Source organism: Platalea leucorodia, assembly GCF_965183815.1.
Source record: "Platalea leucorodia genome assembly, chromosome: 5".
Classification (NCBI taxonomy): domain Eukaryota; kingdom Metazoa; phylum Chordata; class Aves; order Pelecaniformes; family Threskiornithidae; genus Platalea; species Platalea leucorodia.
The window spans coordinates 54,692,668-54,717,883 of NC_138827.1; the positions used below are offsets into that span (position 1 = coordinate 54,692,668).

A 25,216-nucleotide genomic window follows, 5' to 3' on the forward strand; every position below is an offset into this window, starting at 1 on the left:
TTTACAGGCTGGAAGATTTGAGATGAGTAACTGCAGCAGATGTGTGGTGGGTTGACCTTGACTGGCTGCCAGATGCCCACCAAGCCACTCTACCACGCCGCCTCCATCAGCAGGATGGGGGGAGAAAATACAACGAAAAGCTCTCATGGGTCAAGATGAGGACAGGGAGATCACTTATTACCATCACAGGCAAAACAGACTCAATTTGAGGAAATTGCTTTAATCTATTGCCAATTAATTGTAACAGAGTAGGATAGTTGGAAATAAAGCTAAAAACACCTTCACCCCTCCACCTCCCTTCTTCCCAGGCTCAACTTCACTCCTGACTCTTCTACATCCTCCCCCCAAGCGATGCAGGGGGATAGGGAATGGGGGGCTATAGTCAGTTTGTAACATGTTGTCTCTGCTGCTCCTTATTCCTCACGCTTTTCCCCTGCTCCGGTGTGGGGTCCCTCCCACAGCATAAACTCCTTCACAACCTTCTCCAATGTGGGTCCTTCCCATGGGCTGCAGTCCTTCAAGAACTGCTCCAGCATGGGTCCCTTCTGTGGCGTACAGTCTTCAGGAACATACTGCTCCAGCATGGGTCCCCCAAGGGCCACAGTTCCTGCCAGAAAATCGGCTCCTGTGTGGGCTGCTTTCCATGGGCTGCAGCTCCTGCCAGGAGCCTGCTCCTGTGTGGGTTCTACATGGGCTGCGGCTTCCTTCAGGGCACATCTGCCTGCTCCAGCGTGGCATCCTCCATGGGCTTCAGTGTGGATCTCTACTCCACCATGGTCCTCCATGGGCTGCAGGGGGACAACCTGCATCACTATGGGGGGTTCTCTGCTCCAGCGCCTGGAGCACCTCCTCTTCTTCACTGACTTGGTATCTGCATAGTTACTTCTCTCACATTTTCTCCTTCCTCTCTCACAGCTGCTGCACTGTGTCTTTTACCATTTCTTAAATATGTTATCACAGAGGTACCACTAGGGCTGCTGATGAGCTCAGCTTTGGCTAGCAGCTGGTCCATCTTGGAGCCAGCTAAAGCTGGCTCTGTCTGACATGGGGGCAGCTTCTGGTATTTTCTCACAGAAGCCACCCCTGCAGTCCCCCTACCCCCCTGCTGCCCAAAACCTGCCACATAAACCCAATACAAGATGGAATATCTCAAAATTTGCATGTTTTTGGCAAGGATTTAATTATCTTAATTGATTAGCTTTCTGCTTGTCTCAGGGGTCAATAGACTTTGTAAAATCACTTCTTTGACTGGAGCTTTTGGAAAAGACCTTGCCTTCAGTCCAGTGAGTTCTTGCATAGTGGATGTTTAATTTTGAATCTACTCCAGATAACACACCACACTGTAGAGTCTTTCCTTATTTCCCTGACAGTACAAGAACTTGTAGAAATCCCAAACTGCAGCATTCCAAAAGAGAAATATTTGCAAACTGTGGTTCTTTTTTCTGTAGGATCTGTCCCCATCTGGATTTTCAAGAGGCTTGGTGGGCCAAAGGAAGCATCATAAAACTTGTCTTACATCTTTAAAGATCTATTTTTCTTTAAGTATGCTGGCTTTCAAAACAATTGGTAGCATCTACAAAGGAAACTAGTTGTATGACTCTACTCTTAATGATTACTAATCTTGCTTAATCCTGTTTTGAATTTTCAGCTTTTACTTGCTTCACCTACTTTTGATGTTATGATGATAAACAGTGTAATTCCAGGCATTTTTAAGGAAAAAGTATTTTCTTAAAAATAAAAACATTTAAAGTTTGGATAGCTTGTGGCACTGGTACTCAGCTTCGATCCCAGTTTCTGTCCACCCACTTGGAATTAAGGATGCATTTCCACTGTAGTTAGGCTGCTCAGATAAACAAGTTAAAGTAGTGGGAGCACTCCTGTCAACAGAGCTCAACCCTGGTTGCAAAACGTGCTAACACAGAGGTGGAAAGCAGCTTCTATCAGTGCATGCTGCCGCAACCAGCGATAGACGTCCCCCGCAAGTTAAGGAGATGTTCTTCCACTGAGGCAGTGTCACTGATGTGCTTCCTGGTTGCCTCCTGCTTCTCCAGAGGAAACTCCAAAGGAGCTGTGACAGTGTGGGATGAGTGTGCACCTTTTCCCTGCTTGCGGCACCAGCCTGGCCCTGGTGGCTAGGAGCTGCTTCAGCAATGTGGAGGGAAAGGAGGTGATGTCCAGTGCAGTTTCAGTCACTGTTTCTCTCTTTGTACACCTTTACCTGGGATTGTGCTCACTTTCAGCCATAGCTCTTGGTGTTGAAGCTGGCTCATGTAAAGCCAGTCACAGTAGTCTAGTGCAGTTTAGGTATACATATGCAATGTTTTAAACCTGAGCTATCTGAAAGGGAAGGAGTTGGAGCTTTGCCTGCTTGTGTTAGAGCAGGAACAGAACAGTTTGTGTTACAGCAGCTCATTCAGGACTAATCCAGCTGTTCTCTGTATCACAGCTGGCTGGTCTTGCACCCTGGCTTAGCTACGGTATACTTAATTTAACTGTTGAAGTGTCATCAGATAATGCTTTTCCTGCAAGGCTGTGAAGCAGGACCTGGTTTTTGCAAGGGAGCTTTAAGAGGAAAACAAGCCAAACTCCTCCCCTTTGCCAACCTAACAACCTGGAAAAAGTAGGTCAGAGTTGGCCAACCTTTCAAGTCCTACAAGCTGCACATGCAGATCTTCATGTGGCCAGGAGCTATAAGATGTACTATACGCCTAACAGAGCAAAGCAGAGGAGGAACACTGAAAGTATTCTTGCAGGAAGGAGATAGAAGTGTTCCCATTTGGACCCATGCTGCTCTAGTCTCTGCTAGGGTGGCCTGGATGGGCAACTGAGTCTCAGGATGGCCAAGCTCTGTGGGCTTCAGCAACCCCTTTTGATTTGACTCTTCCTGACAGCCCTTGTACCAGCCCTACTGTCGGTTGTGTCCTGTAGTGGTCCATGCTCCATCGCCAACCATAGCAGCTGACTGGCTCTAGAGCCATAGGCTGGTACTGAAACATGTGTCCTTAAAAGATGTGTATCTTCAAAAATGAAAAATACTAGTAACAACTGCTCATGAAGTGTCTACTGCAGACAGATGTCAGTCTAACACTGAGGCAACTGTAGACTAGATTTCAGTTTCCTTGACACATGCAATATTTTTGCCCTGTTATAGGGTTAGCTAGAAGCAATGCTGGGAGGTGAAAGTCATGTTGGTAATAGGCTTGTGTGTTCCACAGTGAAACTGATCTAGAAAATGCTGCTCTTTCCCATTGCAAAAATACCTTTTGGATGAGAACCAAATTCTGTCTCTGGACACTTGCCATGCAGTTACTGAGGCAGGAACTGTTTCTGTAAAATGTTAGTGAAAACTTGTTTTTGTTGTAGAGGAAGGCTCTCCTGTTAACTGTGTTACACTGTAATGATAACATCAAAGCAGTTGTGCTGGCTTAGACCAAGGATCCATCTCGCCTGATATTCTGGTTGGAGGACCTCCTTGTCTCCCTGCCCTTGCCATGCTGTGACAAACTGCAGCCCCAGGAGAAGGGAGCTTAATGGTGACTGGCAACTGTTCTGTTTCATGTGCTGTCACGTATCCAGGCAGAACTTCGTGGTGGGGCTCTCCTGCAGGGAGTTGTGGACACCACTGTGTCTCCAGTTTGAGCCTTTCACTCCTTCCACTTAGAAGGGGTCTCTCTCCTTTTATTCCATTTGTCCTCTCTAATAATTTGATTTCTTCGTGCTTTCTTTTTTTCCTTCTTTTTCTTTTTCTTTTTTTCTTTTTCTTTTTCTTTTTCTTTTTCTTTTTCTTCTTTTTTCTTTTTCTTTTTCTTTTTCTTTTTTTTCTTTTTTTCCTTCTTTTTCTTTTTCTTTTTCTTTTTCTTTTTCTTTTTCTTTTTCTTTTTCTTTTTCTTTTTCTTTTTCTTTTTCTTTTTCTTTTTCTTTTTCTTTTTCTTTTTCTTTTTCTTTTTCTTTTTCTTTTTCTTTTTCTTTTTCTTTTTCTCTTCTTCTTTTTTTCATCCCACTTCCCGGGGAGGGCTTTGAAGTTGTGTTAGGGTTGGGCTAATGCCTGATCCTAAGGGAGAATCAGGAAGAGTATCGGTCATAGTCAGATGCAAAGGAAAAACACGAACAGGGTAAGCATGTGATACTTTCCTCTCATCCTCTCCAAGTACTCAGCTGTCTTCAGTAAGGGACTGTCTGAGCTGGATGTGCTTCTGATGTAATTAGTAGCCCTCACTGAGTTTCTCTTCCATAAACTTCACTGGTTTTCCTTGAATCTACATAAGTCTTCTCATCCACAGCTCCTTTGATAAGGAGTTCTGTGGGTTGCTATCTACTGCATGAAGAAGACTTTTAATTTGTTTTGAAAATGGATTTTTAAAAGTGTGATTTGAAGTATGCTCTGGTTACTTGCATTTTGCAGGTTGCTGACTGTCCCATGTATCAGTCTATACCAAAGAAAAGTTCTTATGCATAAATAAATGTGCTAATTTATGTATTTGTGACTGAATGTGTTCTGAAAGGGAGAAAAAAAAAATCATTTAATCTTCATCACTGTGGAAAGGAACACTTTTGTAAAGCCTGTCACTAAAAACTATGCTCTATCAAAGCGTCCGGCCAACAGTGTTATAGGACAGTTGCAATACAGGAAGTGTCTGCTTAATGCTAGGTTGTGCCATGCTTAGTTGGACAGATTAACTCAGATGCACAATCATCCCTTTCCCTTTATGGACCTGTTAACATTGGTGTGCATATGGTGTTCTGACTAAGTGCTTCACAATCCATTCTTCAGTCATGTAAGTGAAATTCCTGTAATAACCTGACTGAGCAGTGAGGTTGGGGCAGATTCAATTCACAGGTGTCACTTTATTTTTGAGTTTTCTGTAATTGATTGCAGTAGCAATGATGATGGTTTTACTAAGATGTGATGTTTATGTAGCCAGCCTGAGCCTATACTTAGCTACACCTCTGCCTGGTTAGGACAGCTCCAGGTTTTTAAAATGTTCCTGACAGTTGTCTGAATTAAAAAGTCGAGGGAAGAGCCTCTTCTCACTCAAAGGCCTGGAGGCTGCACTTCAGCAATACAATAAATCAAGCTCTAGGGCTGCTGGTAGAGGACCAAAACCTCTGAAGCCTCATGATACCAAACACAGATCCAGTGTAAACTTGTTCTGCGTGTTCAGAGAACATTGCCAGTTTAAATTTGTATTTGCAGACTTTATGCCAGAGTAGGAATAATCTATACTCCATCAGCTAACATAAATCTGGAATAAAAGTCATATTGTGGATTTTGAGTAATTTACCCGGAATGTGATGATATGCCTAAACCTACTCTAGACCAAATTATCACTGCCCAGATTTGGCATTACTGTGGACCAACAGTCATAGCTGAACTAGGCAGCCACACCGCCTGTTCCTTCTCTCCTGCTTGTGTCTTTGTTGGCAGAGTGAACGTTTCACAAGTTTAACACTGAAAAAGCTCTTAAGAACTAGGCTTTTCAATTAATTAAAAGAAAAAAACTAAAACCCCTTAGATTCTGGCACACTACTAGAAAACCAGTTTTTTCTCTGGGCTATTGCAAGCTAATGTTTTAGTCACTTTTCACTGCTGTCTGTCTGCAAAGGGAACTGTACAGATAACCTAGAGAAGTGAATATTTTTTTGGTCTTGCTACTTCTACAAATTCGGTGTGAACCTACTGAAGGGTTCAGCTGACTTGTTTTTGTTTTTTGTTTTTTTTCCTTTCAAGGCTGGATCAGTGAAACCGCTAGTGGTGTCCCACCCCAGTAAACTGTGTGGTAGTGCACAGCCTGTGCTGGAAGTTCAGTTCTTTCCTTCACTTAAGTAACGCCAGAGATGAAAAGCACTGTAATACAAGGCACTAATAATCTCTAATAAATGTGTTACCCAATCACAGGATTTCTCATAGCATAGCTGCTGCTTTGGGAGCTGCCCTGCTTCACTTGTAGTCACCTTCCGCCCATGAAATCTCACACTGCATCATCCCCTTTGCAAAATCCCTCTTGAATATGAAGGCCAAAATCCCTGGTGTTCCCTGTAGTACCTTAAACACAGGCAGCAAATAACCTATCACCTCCTCCTTGGGACTCCTTACTGGTAATCTGTCTGTGTACTCATGGATATTTTAGGTTCCTTGTGGCCTTCTGGCATGTCTCCAGACTCTTAGTCTAGCATCTGTATTACTGCTAGACTATGAATTCATCTGTTTGAAGACTCTCATAAGTATCTGCTCCGAATGTATGGGAGGCCTGAATTTACAGTGGACTCAGCTACAGTCCTCTTTGAAAATGGAAATTCAGAACGTATCTAAAAAGACATATCAAAAGTTCGGCCTTGTTGCTGTTAGGTGCTGCAGTGTTTTATGGTATTGAATGGAGGGCTTGTGATTGTGCAGTTGCAGTACTTTTTAATGCAAAGATTACCTAAGAGAGTGACAAGATGCATTTATATGTGGCAGCCTGACATAGCCAGTTCTCCTGGCATTCCCGGGCTCCACCTCTTCAGGCGGGAGAAGAACTTCTTGGTTTCCAAAATCACACCGCCAGCCTCTGCAACAAAGACTTTACATACTTACTTGTTGCCTGTGAATTGGCAGGGAGGGTACACCAAGCCAATGTCTTGCCCTGAGCACCCAGCAGCCTAATCAGACTGTTAACCATCCCCTCCTTCCTGTCACACAGCCAGGTAGCGTTACTGGCTGCTCTATGGGGGACCTTGTGGCTCTGCCTTTTTTCTGTTCCTCCTTGCCTGTCTGATACTGAATTAATTAATCAATTATTGGTGCCTGTGTTGTCCTGAACACAGGAGATATCTTTTTTTAGGCCCTTGTGTTAGTCTGTCCTTTCACTAACGTGCAGCAAAGCGAGGGTAAGCCAAACCTAATAACTCATCTATTTGTTAATATGTTGTTTGGAAAACTTTAGTTATTTGGGAATTATTGATATTTGACAATTATTGATAAGTACTGTTTTTAAGAATTCCCTTTTTTAAAACTGGAAAATCGCATTAAACTGGGAAAAAACATGATTTCAAAATTCATTACATTTTCACCTGACTGTGGCAGAGATCCAGTTGTGTTTCCGTGCCACTATGAAGCATATTGTCCAGTGAGCCCCATAAAAATCACTATTTGAATGAAAATTCAGTCATTATTTTTAAACACACATCAAAGTTATGTTTCTGGCCTAGGAAGAAATTAATGTAGCTCATGCCATGCTGGTTTACTGTGATCGATACTAGTTAGTGTTCAACCCATTGAAAGTACCCTCATGCCCCCTGCTTCAGGTTTCTGTAGGGAAACGGTAGGTTTAATAACTTCCATAAAATTCAGAGGAGCCCTGCAGCCAGACAGCAGTGAGTATGTGCTGCATAGCCTGCTCAAGCTCCCTTCCTCAGCCAGAACCGCTTGTGCATAAGGCACAGCTGGCATTTTTTAGCTTCCTTCCCCTTGGAGGAGAGGGAGGTAGTCCAGCAATTCCTGTTATTAGCTTGGCTGCAGTCAGATGGCTCAGCTGCATGTAACTTCATGCTAATCAAGTTTTACTGTAGTGCAATGAGCCAAAAAAATGGTGAAAGTAGACAAAGATGGTCATTCAGGACTTAGTAAGATTTTATGAATGGAGTTGCACTTAATGATGGAGGATGTTGGCTAACCAGAAGGCAAAAAACTCCAATGAACCAAACTAACGTAGTTCTTTAAGGAAGTTCTGCCATGTACTTGCTGGAATATTACTGTAATTGCATAAACATGGTATCTGGAGATCACAGGTCCAAAAAATCTGGACCCAGATTTACTTTCTATAATGGTGATGCATATATTAACTGAAATGAAAGTTAATATACTTTTATTTAACATCCATTATGGTCACAAATGCTTATGACATGCTCATGTGGAAAAAAAGGACAAATTCTTATGGTGCAGAATTTTTTTGTAGCAAACCAGATTTTGGAATACTTCAAGAACTTTGTATTTCTTTCAACTTTTGATGGAAAAATGAGATAAATTTTAATGTATGATGGTAGTGGCTTCATCCTTGGTATTTTATATTTGAACAGGCTTTCAATAGTTTCTTTATGTCCATTATGCTATTGAAATAAATGAAATTGGAATGACTGAAATATAAATTATATGTCTGAAATATTAATTATATTAGTATGGGGGCCTGATGACAGTCATCTCACCAAATTAGTAACATAAGATCAAATGGTTTCCAGTCATTGTAGAAAATTTAACAGGTTTCTTTAATAGACAGATTGCTTAAAGCATTACTCATTTTTAATGTGAAAATTATTGATCCTAATTACTGTCCATTGTGTGTTTCACTTCATGATTCATAATGTAATTTACAGATAGAATTCTATAGCAATTACTTAACCAGGAGATAAATCAAACAAGGAAAAGTCATTAAATCCTTACTTCCTACCTCTCAGCCACTTCTTAAGTCAATGTGTTTAAAAATCAACACTTTAGATGCTGACTCTGCTTTTGTTACTGGATATCTGTCTTCAACCCCTGGAGATTTGGTGGATGCTGTAAATCTTACAACAGGATTATTATGAACATTTTGTTAATTACATTTGTAATTCATCTAGCTGTAAGCTGCTAATTGCAGAACCCTCTGTTAGTTCCATTGACATCAATGCTGAAACTCTTAATTTTATTTTTAGTGTAAAGGTGGAGTTTTAGATACACTTGTACTTGATTGTCAGTTCATATTCATTTTTTCCTGAGAAATACTAATGGAGCCTGGTCCCTCTATTCCAGAGCGTTATCTGTGTCATTATGTATGAAGCTCTGTGACACTGGGAGAAGTATGACATTTTAGTTGCATGCACATGTTGAGGCACTTACTGTAAATAGTCAAAGAGTGCCAGGAAGAGAGGAATATGGAATCATCCCATATAGTTACTGTCTTATGGTAGCGCATGTGTCCATTTGCAAACCTTCCAAGTTTTCCATTTGCAAACCTTCCAAACTTTGCCTACATTAAAAAGTTGAGATGCGCTGCAGATAGCTAGCCCACAAATTATGGAGGAGTCATGCGAGAATGCTTGCGCAAAGAATAGCCTGGAGCCTAGCTGAGCTGTATAGAAACTTCGTTTTCTTCAGAAGTGTCCCGAGGAAGACGTACATATTCTTACACACTGCTTCTTTTGAAAAGCCCGTGGTTGCTATTTCAAGTAGGCTGCTAAAATAAAAGAGCAGTTCCATGACAGCGTTGTCTCTACATAGATAATTCTCTTGTATTGATTGTACTCGCGCAAAACATCAGCTTTTGACCCATAAGCCATTTCATAAAGATGCTTCCTTTTAAAATCAAAATACAGATAACAGCAGCTACTTCTCACTTACATTTTCAGATTTTTTTTTTTTAAAAACATACCTGGCAAATCAACTAGCAAAAGCACAAACAGGAATAAATACATCCATGCAAAAGGATACACACTCTGTCTGTTTTATCTGCATTTGATAACTTTAATGTTTTGAAATACATTAAGTGAACACTTTTGTGTTACTTGCCAGTTTGCTGGTAGCTGGTTTTTGGTCCCCAACCAATAAGGAGTAAGATTTTGATTACTATATTACAGCTTAATGCAGTATCTTAATCAGAGTACACAGTCTTCTAGTATTTTTCCTCTTCATCTGAAGAAGGAAGTTATAAAAGACTAAATTTTCATTTTCTTAATTGAAAACAGCACAAAATAAACTTTAAAACATGAAAGGACAGATGATTAAGTCTTTGCCTCGGGTTAAAAAAGGTAATAAAGGCAGGGAGTGAGGAGGCGGCTTGGCAATACTGATCACGAAGACTGATTTTTCTAAGTTTAGTTGTTCTGTGCCTTGGGTTTAGTTTCTGTTTCAACACCTATTTGGAGTCTGTCTGATAGGAAGTTAGTAATGGCATCTGTGTGCCAGCTGTGCAGTGGTATGGTGTTTCCACATGCTTCGGGATTTTGAATACAGATAGGAAGCCATTTACTGTTTGTGTTTAAAAGAAAAAATTAGAGTTTTGTAACTTAGGGCTGATCACATAATCACATAAAAAATTGAATGGAAAGGGAAGCATTGACTTTTTGCCCAGAACACTGTTCAGCACCAGTATTTTGGTTAAAAAACAAGCTTTTGTAGGCAAGTTCAGTCTCTTGGCAGAGCAAGTCTGTAGAGTTTATTGCCAAAGTAGTGCTCCATGTCCAGACTTGCCAGATGACATCTTGTCATTGCTGATTTCATTAGATATTTTGCTGTTTAGTTTCAAGGGACCTTGATTCCCTTCTTTCAGGCACAATTTTGGGTAGTAATTCAAGGGAGCTAATGTATTCAGTAAAAGTTGGCGATTAGTTACATCTGCTAGTGAGAAAACATTTAAAAAACACTTGGGGGTTGATCCCCCTGTTCCCCTGACTTCAAATAAGAGACAAGATCAGATATAAATATTTAGAAGCTAATAAAGGTTGCTATTTAAAGGCTTTCCACACTGATACCCAACTTTAAACGACTGCTTCCTAATTATACAGGTAGCAGTGTGACCTGCCAAGTCACAGCAATTAGCTAAGCCCCACAGATATAACACAGTGTAAAACTCCCTGAGAAGTTCTGGGGAGTGTTGTAGCAGTGCAAGGAAATTCTCACATAGTGAAATCTTTGAATCACAAAATCTATTTGCATACGAAATTTTAAGTGAGGGAGCCTGAGTCTAGGACTAGGTTTGTTTACCGTCCCTAAAGGTTCCCTAGCAGAGGAATACTTAATTGAAAGCATGACCCTTGCATGTTACTCTGCAACTCCAGAGAGATTTGAAGCACTTTGTGGATAAGTTCAATATCTTTTATGTTTGGCAATGGCATCAAAAGGTGCATTAGGTCTGGCTGATGTTTCCCAGTAGAATTGCCGGGAGCCCAAATGTTTTGAGTTTTGATTCCTTTCTGCCCTGGTACACATACAGAACCTCCTAAGTCATTTCAAAAAGCCTTTTTTTTGGTTGTTTGGTTGTTTTTTTTTCCAAAAGACAACTGATTCCCATTTGAAAGTATCAAACATTTTGTTTTGCTCTTTTCCTCCTTCTCCCAGCTGAAATGACCATGTGGTTCTGGGCCTCAGTGATCTCAGTGATAATGTTTAATTGAAATCCAAGAGTCTCTAAAAACATTTGGCTTTGTTGAAAAAAGTATCTTTAGACTTAAAGTGTGTACACTTAAAGTGCGTACAAGGAGGAATGTTCAGACCTGTTTTACCTAGTAATGGGTTTTAATCTCTTTCAAAAAAAAATCTTTAAGGCAAGGATTCTTGTTTATGGTGGGTATTCTATTTGCTTGAAATTGTTTTGCTAAAGCAGAGGACAGACTTTGAAGAGAGGATGCTGGAAAGATGTGCGTGTTTTTCCACAGCAGAGCAGGTGGCTTTCACCAAAACCACAGAAATAACTTCCCATGCTTTCCTGTGAAGCATCTGAGCAATGTTTTAGAGAAATCTGTAAAGGACTACATCAGCCTTGGCCCAATTTGACAGAAAAAAAATCTCATTGGACAGAAAAAAATTACATGCTTTAACTGGTTGGAAAGGTAGGATTTTTAGGGCTGCCAACAATGCATTCTTTGCCCTCAGGAATGGCTATTATTAGACATATCAGATAAGTTTTGTCGGCATATATTTTTCTGCCACTGATAATTCTGATTAGCTATAGTTGGCATATGTTTCTATATTTTCAGTTAGCATTCTGTGCGGTTGTTATTCAAATATACTGTGTAAATAAGATCTTGATTCTGTGGTGACGTCCACAAAGCCCTGGTGATTGCAGTGGCTTCATATTTGAACAGCTCTCCTTACGCTGTGTTTAGCAGTACATAAGTGGCTTGACTGATTTCCTTTATGATTGCCAAACCAGCAAAGGTGAAAGAGGATCCAAAACTGTATACCAAGCTGCTTGTTTTCCTTGTTAACTAAAGACTGTTGTTGTGGAATACTTACTTCTGTGACACAAGCCAAAGTAATTAAAGGCTAGAAAGAGAGGAAGGGGTAAGAGCTTTTAGAAACAATTACCACTGCCTAGTAGAAGTACACATATTTCCAATAAACTTGAATCGGTCCCAGTGCCATTCTGTTTGTTGAAGGCTTTTCTTCTCCCCTCTTAAAAGCATAATGTCTGTTTCTTTTTGGGAGACTGTTAATATCATTTTATCATTCATGTCATTTTATTCATTTAATTTATATAGTTGAATATTTTTCTGTCATAGATGATGAGGTGATCTGTGGTTTCACATAATTGTGTTGATTATTACAACCCAAACTTGAGTTTTATCTAACTTGAACATTGGTTTTGCTCTGTAGTTGACACTCCAGATCCCTATGTGGAGCTGTTCATCCCGTCAGCCCCTGACTGCAGAAAGAGAACGAAACATTTCAATAACGATGTGAATCCTGTGTGGAATGAGACCTTTGAGTTCATTTTGGACCCCAACCAAGAGAATGTTCTTGAGGTAAATCACATGGCTGAGCTGCATCTGTGAAAATGGAAGTTGTACAATGTCTGTAAGATTAAAATAACAGTAGCTTCTACATGTATGGCATCTGTTGTCTCAAGATTTCTACTTTTTTGTAAACATTAAAGGCTGTTTTTTGCCTTTAGGCATGGCGCTAAGCAAGAGGTGTTGTATAAATTGTATTATTCAAGGAGTAGCCTTGAGAGTCATTGTGAGATATGCCTCTGAGTCATCTCTCGGACTGCTCCTGAGGGCTAGTAGCTTACTATTCTTCACATCAGCCATAAATTATTTTCTCCTTGCTTCCTACACTGATTCAACTATTATGAACAGTGAATAGCTGGGGGTAAAGTCAAGTCTCTGCCCATTCCCTGCGTCTCCCCGAGGAGACAGAAAGCAGAAGCATGGTTCTGCTTTCTCCTCTGTGCCTGGAACCAAGGGCTGAGGAGCCCACCCAGTCATGTTTGGGTACTCTTATTCCATGTGCAGGCTTGTTGACTAAGCCACCATTAAGTCTCGGTATGTTAAGCCTTTCTGGGTTGCGTACAAAAGGTGAGTGTTAAGTGTAACTATTTTATAAGTGGGCACAGCAAGTATTTAAGGTTATCTATAGTCCTTTGTTAGCTTGGTTCTTCGTAGGGGATGGCCCTAACACGTGTTGTCTTCTAACCCAAGCTTATGGACTTTCAGTCTAAATTGGCCAACTGGGACAGAGGCTAAAGCCTGTGAAGCTTTTCATTGAGCTAGTAACCATAATCTCTTGGGGCTAAACTGTTCAAGATCTGAAAACTGAATTGTGCTTCCTGCAAGGCTCCCTGTGTTCCTTGGGAGAGGAGTAGGTTCTACAGTTCGGGGAGGAAGAATCCCATGATCAGCTCAATGGACCATGAAGAACTATCATATGCATCCTGCATAAGAGACAACAATACTAGGGAATTCACAATAACTTCACTACAGCTTTGCAGAAAGCATATTACCCAAAAATAGCTTCCACCAGGTGGACAGGTGCAACAGTCACTTGAGTTGATTCTTACTAAACATTTTGGTTGTAGGCATGCAAACTGGCCGGATGAAACTTGAGAAAAGTTTGAAATCTCTGACTGAGTTCGTGCTTTCTAATAACAAGTCAGGCAAAAAGATATCAGGAATTAGAAAGAGGAATGGAGTCATACTAGTTTCTTCGTGATAAAGCATTTTGGAAACAGGAAGAAAAAAAGAAGAACTTGGGTTCATCAACCTGCCTTTGTTGCAGTATGGGAAATAAAAATTTTTTCAATTTCATCCGAGAAAGCCTTAGTGGATTCTAACAGAAGTCCTGGGGCAGAGATTTTTACCTGTTTCTTTGCAGATCCTGTGCTTTTTTGGAAGATCTGCAGGAGCTACAGCTGGCTAAATAATTGATGTGATCTATAGTAGTTCTCTGATCTTCAAAAGGTGAATGGAATGGTAAACTGAGCAATAGCAAATAATAGCTAAAATATAGTCCCTTGGTTTTACTGGCATTGTATAAAGACTAGGTCAGATTCTGCTTGTAGTTACACTTAGGCAGCTTCTCTAGTAATGTATGAATTTGTTGAGTACAAAATTTCGTTCAAGTGTTTTTAAAGTATAAATTATTAAAGTCACAAACAGCAGCGGCCAATGGCTTGCCTGCTGCCTTCTTGGGAACAGTACCACCTCTGATACTCTGCATCGTTATGCGTTCTGATGTGAAGAAGTTGAGGTGCTGGCAAGCCATTAATTTCTTACTGTTACATGATCTCAGATATTTTTGACCATGTGGAGGCCTGGGTCATTGACCTTTCTTCTGTGGTAATAATGTGACTAGCTCATTTTCCACCAGGATAAGAACCCCCAGTTACTAAAACATCTTTTGTAATTTGGCTAATGTTTCGTAAGGTGTTTCTCAGTTTTTAGCATGCTTTTGTGCCGTTGTTACAAACTACAGGGTTTTGTGAGCTGGCACGCTGTTGATTTCCAGCACAGTATGGCCATAGCATACAGCCAGGTTCTGCAAATCTCTTATCTCCTGTAACAGAACACAGCAAGACTGATTCTAAGTAGAATTTGGAAAGATATGTTTACAATAACTAAAGGCTGTTGCTGGTTTCTAAAACACATGCTATAAAATTCCGTGAAAATTGTCTGCAAAGAGCCAGTGATACCATGTAATAATTGTTAATTGCAGACCTGGTTGATATGTATATTTGCATACACATATATGTGTTGTTCACGGTAAACATTCTCTTCACTGTTTAAGATATAGTGTTTAGGTTAAAACTGATGTTTGTGTTCTGCCATTGTTGTACACACACGCAGTTCCTGGCAGAGCCTTTGGATTCTGCATGGATTGCAGTGTCACAGTTAAAATCTGTGAAACCACCTCTGCACCCAAAACCTCATTGTGAATTCCCAAGCTCACACAAACTCCTCAGATTATTTTAATATAGATCTTTAATTCTATAATTCTTTAATTCTATCCCAAGTGCAGTTTTCACTCTGAAGTGTTAGAAGCTCTCCAAAATCCCATTAAGAAATTTTTGCTATTGCTGTTGGTTTTAAAAGACAGCCCTCAGAGGTTGCAGCAATGGGCGTAAAGGTCTGCAAGAAAACAGAAGAACGTAAATGCCATTAAAATAATGAGTTCTGTCCTAAAATACAGTTCATCATTTCAAAGGATTGCTTGTGGCACAGGATGAAAAAGATTCTTTATAGCTGAGAAGATGCTGAACCCAGATGTAGCAACTAGTTATTCAAGTGATTGTATCTTGATTCCATTTGTTTTATGCAAAAGATACAGTCCCAGCCGCAAACTTATGATATTTTAGAAGATACAATTCCACAAAGTGGAAAAAAATCATAAGCCAAATGAGTTTGGAGAGCTCATTTAATAGAAACCATGTAAATGGTAATTTGAAATTCTTTCTGAACATCTTACTTGAGAACTTGGAAGGCTGCCACTGAGAAAAAAGACTGCTAGACGTAGACCCACATGTATTAGAGAAAAAGCATTGAACAGTATTCTCCGGTATCCATGTATATCTTTGGATAGTATCACATTTTGAAAAGATATATGCTCTGACATGGAGAATATGAGAAGAGACTTGAAGATCTGGCTGGATACAGAGAAAAGCATTGTGTAATTTGGAATGCTGCACATTTTGCCAAATCATTGCTATAAAAATCCTGGTCTGTAGATACAAGGCTAGGATGTATGGATTCTATCTTCAGTGAAATGTTTTTTGGTGTATCACATTTAAAACTATATTAGTTTCACCATGGAGAAGTTTTACTAACTGGAAATTTGAAGTAATTGTATATTTTATATGTATGATTTGAAGTTATTGTGTCTGCTTAGAAAGATGGTGAGTTTTACTGACAAAGGTGCCCAAATGAAAAACACTTTGTAAATGATACTGTTGTACTCATGCAGCTGAATGCCTTGAAGGTGCCACCTGCACTGTACATGAGCTTAGCCTGTTTTAAAAGAACATGTCTGTTGGCCCTGGGTGTTGACTGGGTTGGGTTAGGCCTATTCCTTTTCCGTTTGTTTTTTTTTTTTCACTTTAGGCATAGGCTGTATGGAATTAAAAAGGGATTTATCGAAGTAGAATTCAATAGTCATGTGTCTTTTCTAGGTTACTTTGATGGATGCCAACTATGTTATGGATGAGACTCTTGGCACATCCACATTTCCGATATCTTCTCTGAAACTGGGAGAGAAGAAGGAGGTCCAGTTAACTTTCAATGATGTAAGTTGCAACATTCATAGCTTTGCCTGTGTTTGGTGCAGCTTTGAACATGATGGAAAGTTCTTATAAGAGCACCTGAACTGAGAGGCCTAAACTATTGTGTAGACCAGGACGTACCACGTTTCAGTCCTTTATCAGGTGTCTGAATTTTATCTATGCCCCTTTCTGGTTAGATAAAGCTTCTTCACAAATCAATAGAGGATGGTGCTTATAAAAGCTAAGTGATGTGTCCTAAGGACTCTCACCGAGGCTGATGTTACTCAGAGTATTCCCTCAGTCACTTTCTTGAAGCATAAGAAAAACATTTGGCCTGCTCTTGATACTCATCAGAAGTACATGCTCCTAGACGAAAGGAAATCCAAGACTATACCTCAGTACTATGTATATATGTGTTTTCTTAATATAGAGCTAAGTTTTGAATTCAAGAAGGGATTAAGGTATATCATGGAGGGGGTAAGGGTGACAGCCTTTCAGTCAGGAAATAGCTGAATATGTGGGGGCAGAGGATGGGGTATCTCAGGTGAGGATTGTTCCCTTCATACACTGTTCTGAAGCTCATTTTCTAAGCGTTCACTGTTGTCTGTTGTTAAACACAGAGTACTGGCCTAAAGGCACTGTATTTATCTTACAGTCATGCTGAGAGGAGAATTAAGCAGTGCCACTGAATGTCCCTTCTGAGAGAATCCTCTTTAAAAGTCTAGTTTCAAACTTTTGCTTGCTAAACCAGTTTCTGCACCACTTGGTTCAATTTAGTTTAATTGTCTTTCCTAGCATGAGAGGCTAGGCAGATTTCGCTGGTCAGTATGTTACCTCTACTACCTGATGCCTGTGGCTTCTGGAAAGCTAACAGAAATTCTTTTATTATTATATGTTTCACTTTCAATAAATGGCTTATTATAACACAGCCCTAGTTAACATGCAATAATGTGAACGCTCTAAAAAAAGGCAGGTCCCAATTGGATTATTCTCTTTAAACACATATACAAAACAGATGGAGTCAGTTTAACAGGGATTGTCTGCCTGCATGGTAACTCCTGGAAATTGTTGTTAAATCTGTGTGTAATTGAGCTTGTTGTGCACGTATTAAAATATCATCATTTATTAAAGTAATATATCACAGGCCATTCTGAACATAATTCAGTACTTGTAGTTATATCCATCACATTGGGTTGTCTTTATATGTATATATATTGTATGCATATAATATATGTATAAATACTGTCTGCATTTCTGTTTTGGGCTGTGGTTTATTATATGCTCAGAGATCTTGATCTGCGACTGCTCTGCTGTTTTCCATGTGTTATAACTGGTTATAACTGTGGCTTTCCATGTGATATAAGTGTGATTACAGCAAATAACTGGTTAAAGTCTGTTTATTGGAAATTGGAGAGTTTCATATGTAAGATTTAGCATTTATTAGGCATAGCCTTAGGGCAGTTGGAATTTTGATACCCTCATTTTTTTTCCTTTTCTTTTTTAAAGCTACTGCATTTTTTGAAGTCTCTGCATATTTATTACACTAAGTGATTCAGTAACTTGGGCTTCCAGAGTGTGGGCTGACTGCAGATGCCTAGTTCTGCCAGGCATGAGGTGAGGTAGTGAGAACAAATGATGATGAACAAATTTTGAAAACACAGTTTACAAAGCTCATGCCAATAATATGAGGCCTTGACACATTACAGATATGCTTTAACTTCTCATCAGCACTCAGCAAAACTTGGTAGAGTACATAGGGGAAAAAAAATCAGCGAAAAAAGCCAAATACACTCTGAAATTTAAAAGCAAATGGTAAGGGAACATCAAGTCAGGTTGAGCCCAGTGTAGACAATTTGTATACACAATGTGTATTCCTGAGATTTCTGTGGCAGTCTGTGTAAGATATGGAAAAGAGCATGCTATTTCCCTATTGGAATGTTTCACTTCAAGGGTTTATTTAATACCGTGTGCGTACATTTTTTTCAACCATTGGATTGCTGTGTGGTTTCTGAAGTGCTTTCTGAATTAGTAATATCAGGTGCTGGAGTAATGTAATTAGTACCCTGTCTTTGAGGCATTTCCGTAAATGACTCTTCACTCTGTTTCTTCATGTTCTTCCTTTGTTATTTCTTTGCCTTTTCTTTCTCCCACCACCCTCTTAATATGCCACCTCATTTACAATTCTCATTTCAAAGGGCAGGAGTGGAGTGCCAGGTTTTACCTGGCCCATCGGCAGGTACGCAGGATGTGGGAGGCCAGAGACAGCTTTGCACTTCCATGTCTTTAACTACTCTGTATAAATGTCAAGCAGACATTCAGTCTGAGGTGTTCTAGCTGGTGTTCTAGTTCAGTTCCTAGTGATCACATACCACAAACAAGGAGGATAATCTGTTTATAGCTAGAGGCAGAGTGAAACAAGACACTGTGTGTGAGTCTGTTACACATCTACAGGGCTGTACCAGTCTGTTGGTGGCCATTGTGTATGAGAGAGCTCGAGGAGATGAAAATGCCTGTCCGTTCTGTCTTAGTTCTAGCAACCTGTCCGTTCTGTCTTAGTTCTAGCAACCTCGTACTCTTGAATTTTGCATAACAAATGCAATTGGTGCTTTAGCCATTGTTTTTTAACCTTTTGCCTGCAGGGAACCCCTTTAAGTGCTGTATGAAAGAAGTAGAGGAGACAAACGCATAGCTTATGAGTCAGGTAGTTCTATGTGGTCTGCAAGTGAAATCATTATGCAGTGACATTTATTAATTTATTTGCATCTTTCAGACACTTGTAAGCAATCACTCTTCCTGATTGATAATTTGAGTGTATTTAACTGTGGAAAGACACTTGATGGCTCATGTGGAACACAGACCAGTCATTCCCTTACAAGTCTTTGTTTCAGATACAAGTCGAGTATGAAGTTTACCCAGTGAACTGGGAAGCAAGTGGCAGATAGACTGTGGATGGCAATAGAAACAAAGGATCCTAAGTGTGTGAAGACTATTAGATCCCTTCAGGCCAAAGATGAATAGCACTGTCAAAAAGTGATTGTTAGTGGAAGAATGCCAAGACAGTGGGATCTGATGAATGAAAGTCAGGACCTAGCAGCACCTGAACAGCATTTTCTACTGTATTCAGTGCTAGTGGTGTATTTTGGAATCACATTGTGTGCTTTTAAAGAAAAAGTTCCGTAGAAAAGAAACTCATTCATGTATTTCAGAAATGTCCTTCTTTTTAAAAAAAAGTGATTTAAAGAAAAATTCTGACAGTAATAGTTGGTTTATGTTCCAGGTGTGTTTGTGTTCTTTTCCCTCTGTAAGTGGTGTAACTATATTTAAATATTTCTTCTTTAGGTCACAGAAATGACTTTGGAATTGTCTCTTGAAGTATGGTAAGTATCTCGTATTTTAAAAAAAAAGGTGGAAAATGTATTAGCAACAAAGATATTTTTTATTTTACTTTGTTTGCTAGAATTTTCTTAAAAACCTATCAGGTAGAGTGCAAAAATTCCATGTTTTAATATAGAAATACCAAGTACTATAAAGTCAAGAGATTTTAAAATTGAGGGTTGTTTTCACATTGTAATTCTGTCATTGACTTATACACCATTACTTGTACTAATAGGTGTCTTCTTTCCAAATATTTACAGGAACAAGGCCATCATACATGAATTTCTCATCCTGGTTTATATTAAGTGCTTTCCTTTTCAAGGGCTTTTTGTCTAATAAATTCACAGACATCAGGTTCAGCTGTTATCCTCATTATTTTACCTTCTACGGTAGCTTTGTGTCTCATGTTAACTTTCAGCATATATGGATACTCATTACAAAGCTGCCCCTGAAATGTAATTGAATGTTAATACTATACAGTACTGAAGTCAAAGGTGGATTGGGCCAGGATTTTACCATATGTAAAGCTAAGCAGATGCCTACCTTTTTTTTTTCTTTTTTTTTTTTTTTCTCTCTAGCTGTCTTTCTCCCTCTTTCTGAGCTTATCTAGGTGAAAGACCACAAATCACCTTGAGGCATAGTCAGAAAAATATCTTTTAAGTCTAAAAATGAATTACTGAGAACAAGGCATTTAAAGAGTCTTTTTTTCTCTGCAACTATAAATAGCAGTACTGAGCACTGTAACTGTAAATGTAGAACTCTTTCATATTGACTCAAGAGACTGACAAATATCTCCCAGGGATAATTTCTGCTCATCATTTTGTACTAGTAAAGATGCATACGTGGGTGGTCTTTGAGAGTGCTCCTAAACCTTCCTTGTACATTGCAAGTATTTCATATCTCTGACATTAAATGAACAGAAGATGCTTGGCTATGTCTTGCTGCTCTTAGGCAGTAGGCTTTGAAATATGTTAAACAAAAGGATCTGATCAAGTTCTACTCTGTTATTCTTGGATGGCCACATGGTTTTTTGATTCTGCATGGACCTCTTGTTCATGGTATCATATATACCTTCATGGAACATTTCTTCTAGGCAGTCTTTTTCCCCCTTTTTCTTAATCCCATTATTTTATTACATAATAGGTTTCTAAAAAATCTGAGGAATTATTATCTATGCCTAAATAGATCCATTTCACCATTGTATGTTTTTCATAAAGGACTCTTAAAAATGCTGCCTTGTAACTAACATGTCAAAGTATCTACAAACATTTTGAGCTCATCTTCATAAATACCAGAATTTCAATGAGGCGGATACCAGAAAGAATTTGTACACTCCTCCTCACTGCTATCTGCTAGAGGCAATGCTGCTGGGAGTTATTGTGGTTCAAGCCCTTTGAATGACATACCGGCTCAGTGAGTTAACTAGCCCAAATGAGGGGACAGTTCAAATTGTTTATCCTGCCTTGATACCCAAAATGAGCAGTGGGAACTGAAGTTGTAGCTTTTATTTAAGTACAGTATTGAGGTCTTTATGCAGCCCTATGTACATTTTTGATCACACAATGTGGGGAAAAAGCTAGAGAAAAAGGCTTAGTTTTTCCTGTGGCCAGCCAGTACAATTTGTGCTGACATTCATACGGTTTTTGACTGTAAGACTGAATGGATAGAGAGTCAAAATTACTCTGACTTAAGAAGAGTATATGTTAGTAGGAAGTATGAAAATTTTTCATTGCCGTTCTTTGTTCAGACAATAAGCAGAGAATTCAAATTTCTAGACTGTAGATTTATAATTGTATGCGAGTGGCGAATTCACCTGCTATATTTTAATTTAGTGTTTTGTAAGACCACGTAATATACCACTAGAAGCTGCATATCTTGTGTTTGGTTTTCACTAGTATGTGAACAATGAGGTTTCTATATAAAATGCATGTCCTAAAGACACAGTGTGCCATTGTTCTTTGTGTCCATCACTCCATGGAATCAGCTGATGCAATTGTGTTGCGTGAATAATCATAATCATTATTTTATTTTATTTTATTTTATTTTATTTTGTTTTATTTTATTTTATTTCATCTTATGTAAGTTAATGAGGACTTTACTCTTACTTCCATTTATTTCCCTATGTGATACTTCTAATTCTGTTTTGAATTATGTCTTTTGTTAAAGCCTGTTTGTTTTGCAAAATAGCTCTTCAACTGATCTCCGGTTCAGCATGGCTCTATGTGATGAGGAGAAGAAATTTCGGCAACAGCGAAAAGATAACATCATGCAGAGTATGAAGTCGTTTCTAGGAGAGGAAGACAGCAAGAACTTGACCACTTCCCGTGATGTAGGTTTGGAGAGTTCACATCAAAATTAGTATCACCTTTGGAGTCTTGTGTTTGTCTCTCAAAGGAATGAATGAGACATATGAGGTAGAAGGGTTCAATGTAAAGACAGATGGCAGAAGCAAAAAAATTTCTTAATCTTCTATGCACGTACAATATTTAGGCTGGAGAATAATTTTTCTTGTGCTCTAAATTTATAGATTGAAGTTTAAGGAAACAAAATCCTGTGCCAAAATGAAGCTGCACTTAAATAAGATATGCCCATTATGTGTAAAAGGATAATACTTTGTAAATGCCATCGTAGGATAGAAATCACAGCTTTTCATTTGCACTGGCACCTTAAACAAGCTGCTGTAACTTTTATCTGGTTCTCTATTGTTTTAATCCTTAGCAGGCTGTGCCTAGGTTAAAATTGGGGAAAGGAGATAAATCCAATCTTTTCATTTTGCTCTGATTCTGAATTCCATGCTTTGTTAAGGTGTTGGTTCTGAGCTGAGATAGTCATCTGAAAAATGCCTAAAGGGCATGTGAAATATCTGCTGCAAACCAAGGGTGCAGTGGCTCTGGGCATGTGCCCAACTCTAGAATCTGTCCTTGAATGCTTGATATTCAGCCTGTGCTCATAAAACGGCTTTGGCTGTATGGCCTTCATGTCTAAAGGATTAGGCAGGAAATGAGCTGTTGTAATGTTCATATTCTTTTTGTCATCATCTTCCCTTGGTATCCCTCACTGTCTCAAATACTGAAAGTTTATCAGCTAAATTGCATCTTCCAAGACCAGACAGTAATCTCTAATTATAGGCTTATCAAGGAAGGACTGAGGTAATGTGATCCTCCCGTTTTTCATATGCCAAATGTGTATTTTTAAGCTGACTTGTCAGAATTTTTAGCTGTTTCTAGTGATGAAAAAACCCTTTTTGTTCAAATTAAAATATAGTTTTGTCCTTATAGCCTGTCATTTTTGCTTTTATTGCTACAGATGGGAGATAGCAGGAGGATTTATAGGATGTTTGTAGTCTTAACATGGCATCAGAAGTTGGGAGACATAATGAGCGTTCTTAGCTGCCTATGAGTCATTGTTTAATCTTAAACAAGTCACTTACTTGAAGTTCACCTAAGTTTCTTCATCTGTTAATAGCAACACATGTGCCTTGCAGGGATGCTATGAGACTTTAATACCTGTGAAATAATTATACATCCTTGGATGGAGAAGTGAGTACTTCCAGATATCCTTACTTGATCTTGAGGCACACTCTGAAAACACAGAGGATGAGATTTCTCGTACCTGTGTTATTGCTCAGTTTATTTTTATAGTTTTTGTTGCTTTAAACAATTTTCTAAAAATACCATAATCAATTAAAGAAAGCATATAGTTCTCTAAGACTGGATTTGCAGAACGATTTTTTAATAATCATCTGTGTACCCCGTGGCAATTTTTTTTGCACCCCAGGTATTCTTGTCCAGATTTTGTGCACTGTGTTTCCAGGGCATTTGGATAAAAACGTCTACACCAATCATTCCCAAAACAAGATGTAAGATGTTTTAGCTTTTTTTGACAGATTACTGGAAAATGTGATTGAGATCGTCTTTTTTGGAGCTCTCTTTTCTTAAAGCATACCTTGTTTCCCAAATTCTTTTCATTTTCATGCCCAGTTTGGTGATTAAGCAATTGGCAGTTGTTGAGACGAGGCGCCCATTGGCTGAAGTAGAACTGTATTGTGCTGAGCTTGTCCATGTAGTACAGTGCCCCATGGATCCTAGAAACAGTACAGATGTATTGACAAAACACTTCATCTGCGTTGTTAAATCCTGTTCAATGGAGTTTGTTTGGATGTTATCTAAGCTGGTTTGTTCAAAACTAGCTTGGGTCTCTCAGATTGTGCTGTGCACAGGAACCATAGGAAGAAGAAAGCCATGCTGGAATGACCTTTTGGTTGTTCAGAAGTGGGCACAACCATATAGAATTGAGTGTGGCAGTGTGGTCAGGGATTAGAGCAATGGGCTTTTGTCTCCCAAGACTTTTGAATTCAATTCACATTTTTGCTGTTGACTCACTGCATCGCTTTCTTGTGAGTCGCTTACCCTTTTGGTCTAAGTTTACTAATCTGCTTGAATGGGTTTAGTACCTCTGCCCTGGTTTTACTGATTATGTACAAAAGACTTCAGGTTCAGAGTGCCTCAAAGAGTGGAGTGTGTCAGCCCCAGCCCCTGTGTACATGGAGAAGCGTGCACACCTTGGTATCCTATATTTTCTCCATTGTTTCTGAATCATGAGATGGGTTCTTGGTTCTTTTCCTTTCATACTCCATCTGCAGCTACTTCGCCCCTGCCTCTGCCCTATTTATCCTAGAGGGCAACTTGTAAGATGGGTGTATGTAATTTCAAATTTTACCATTTCTTGCCCTTAAACGTGTTGGAAACTAAATTGCAGCTAAAAAGCTGCTTTAACAAACCTACCTGCTTGGAAATGTGCTCTACCTTCCTCTCCAGAGCGGGAAAGGACTCTTAACCATCATCACCTGACTTATGCCTACAAGTCAACTTGTATTCTGTTGGCTGAAATAAATGAATGTAAATGTGCAGTAGATGCTTCTCTTCGGTTATTTTTTTATCATTTAAAAGCTTTATTTACTGTGGGAAGCTTACTTAAGCTGCTGCCCTCTACTCTAGACCTCTTTAGTTAAATTTCATTTCTGAAAATAAAACAGTGATTGCAACTCTTCATACTTTGCTTTGGTATCAAGTGGAAATGAAGAGATACTATACCTACACCTACTTCTCGGTACGCCCACCCTCCCCCAGTATAGGAATCTATAATTCCCAGGATGCCTGTGGATTAAGTATATAGGAAGCATTTGCTGTCGGGATCCTAGTGACTCTTTTCGACGCTCATGGTTAATCCTTCTTACAGATTTCTCTGCATCCTGAAGAAAACTCAGATTTTCCCTTATGCTCATGCCACTGCACTGATGAATAGATTTGTTGAATAGTGGTGCTTTGGAAGTGTTCTCACATACTTTTTTCAGGCTTACACCTGCAAACCACTATCTTTATCCTGTTGGGATTTGTCTGTGTAGGTTAATTAGGTAGTGTTTGTAAAGAGCTTTCAAAGCCTAATGTACATTATTAAATTTGTGATTAGTAATATGGCTCTTCTGTTCAAAGCAACTGCTCCGTTATTGGGGTGTTGGCTTAACAAAACAGGCATGTCCTAAATCTTTACCTTTGTTTTGTCATTTTTTGATAGATAGCTATCTCTGGAGGTGCATGATGAATGCTGATGCCATTAAATACCTGTGGTTTCTATTA

General features: G+C 39.2%; 1 protein-coding gene across 1 annotated transcript in view; it reads left to right on the forward strand.

Annotated features, from left to right (window-relative positions):
- Positions 1-25,216, forward strand: part of PLA2G4A (phospholipase A2 group IVA) — an 86,306-nt gene that overhangs the window by 29,189 nt on the left and 31,901 nt on the right. Inside the window, exons 5-8 of the mRNA XM_082312097.1 lie at positions 12,326-12,474; positions 16,116-16,229; positions 19,545-19,582; positions 21,768-21,909. Of these exons, the coding sequence (XP_082168223.1) occupies positions 12,326-12,474; positions 16,116-16,229; positions 19,545-19,582; positions 21,768-21,909 (443 nt within the window). The remainder of the gene's footprint in view (positions 1-12,325; positions 12,475-16,115; positions 16,230-19,544; positions 19,583-21,767; positions 21,910-25,216) is intronic.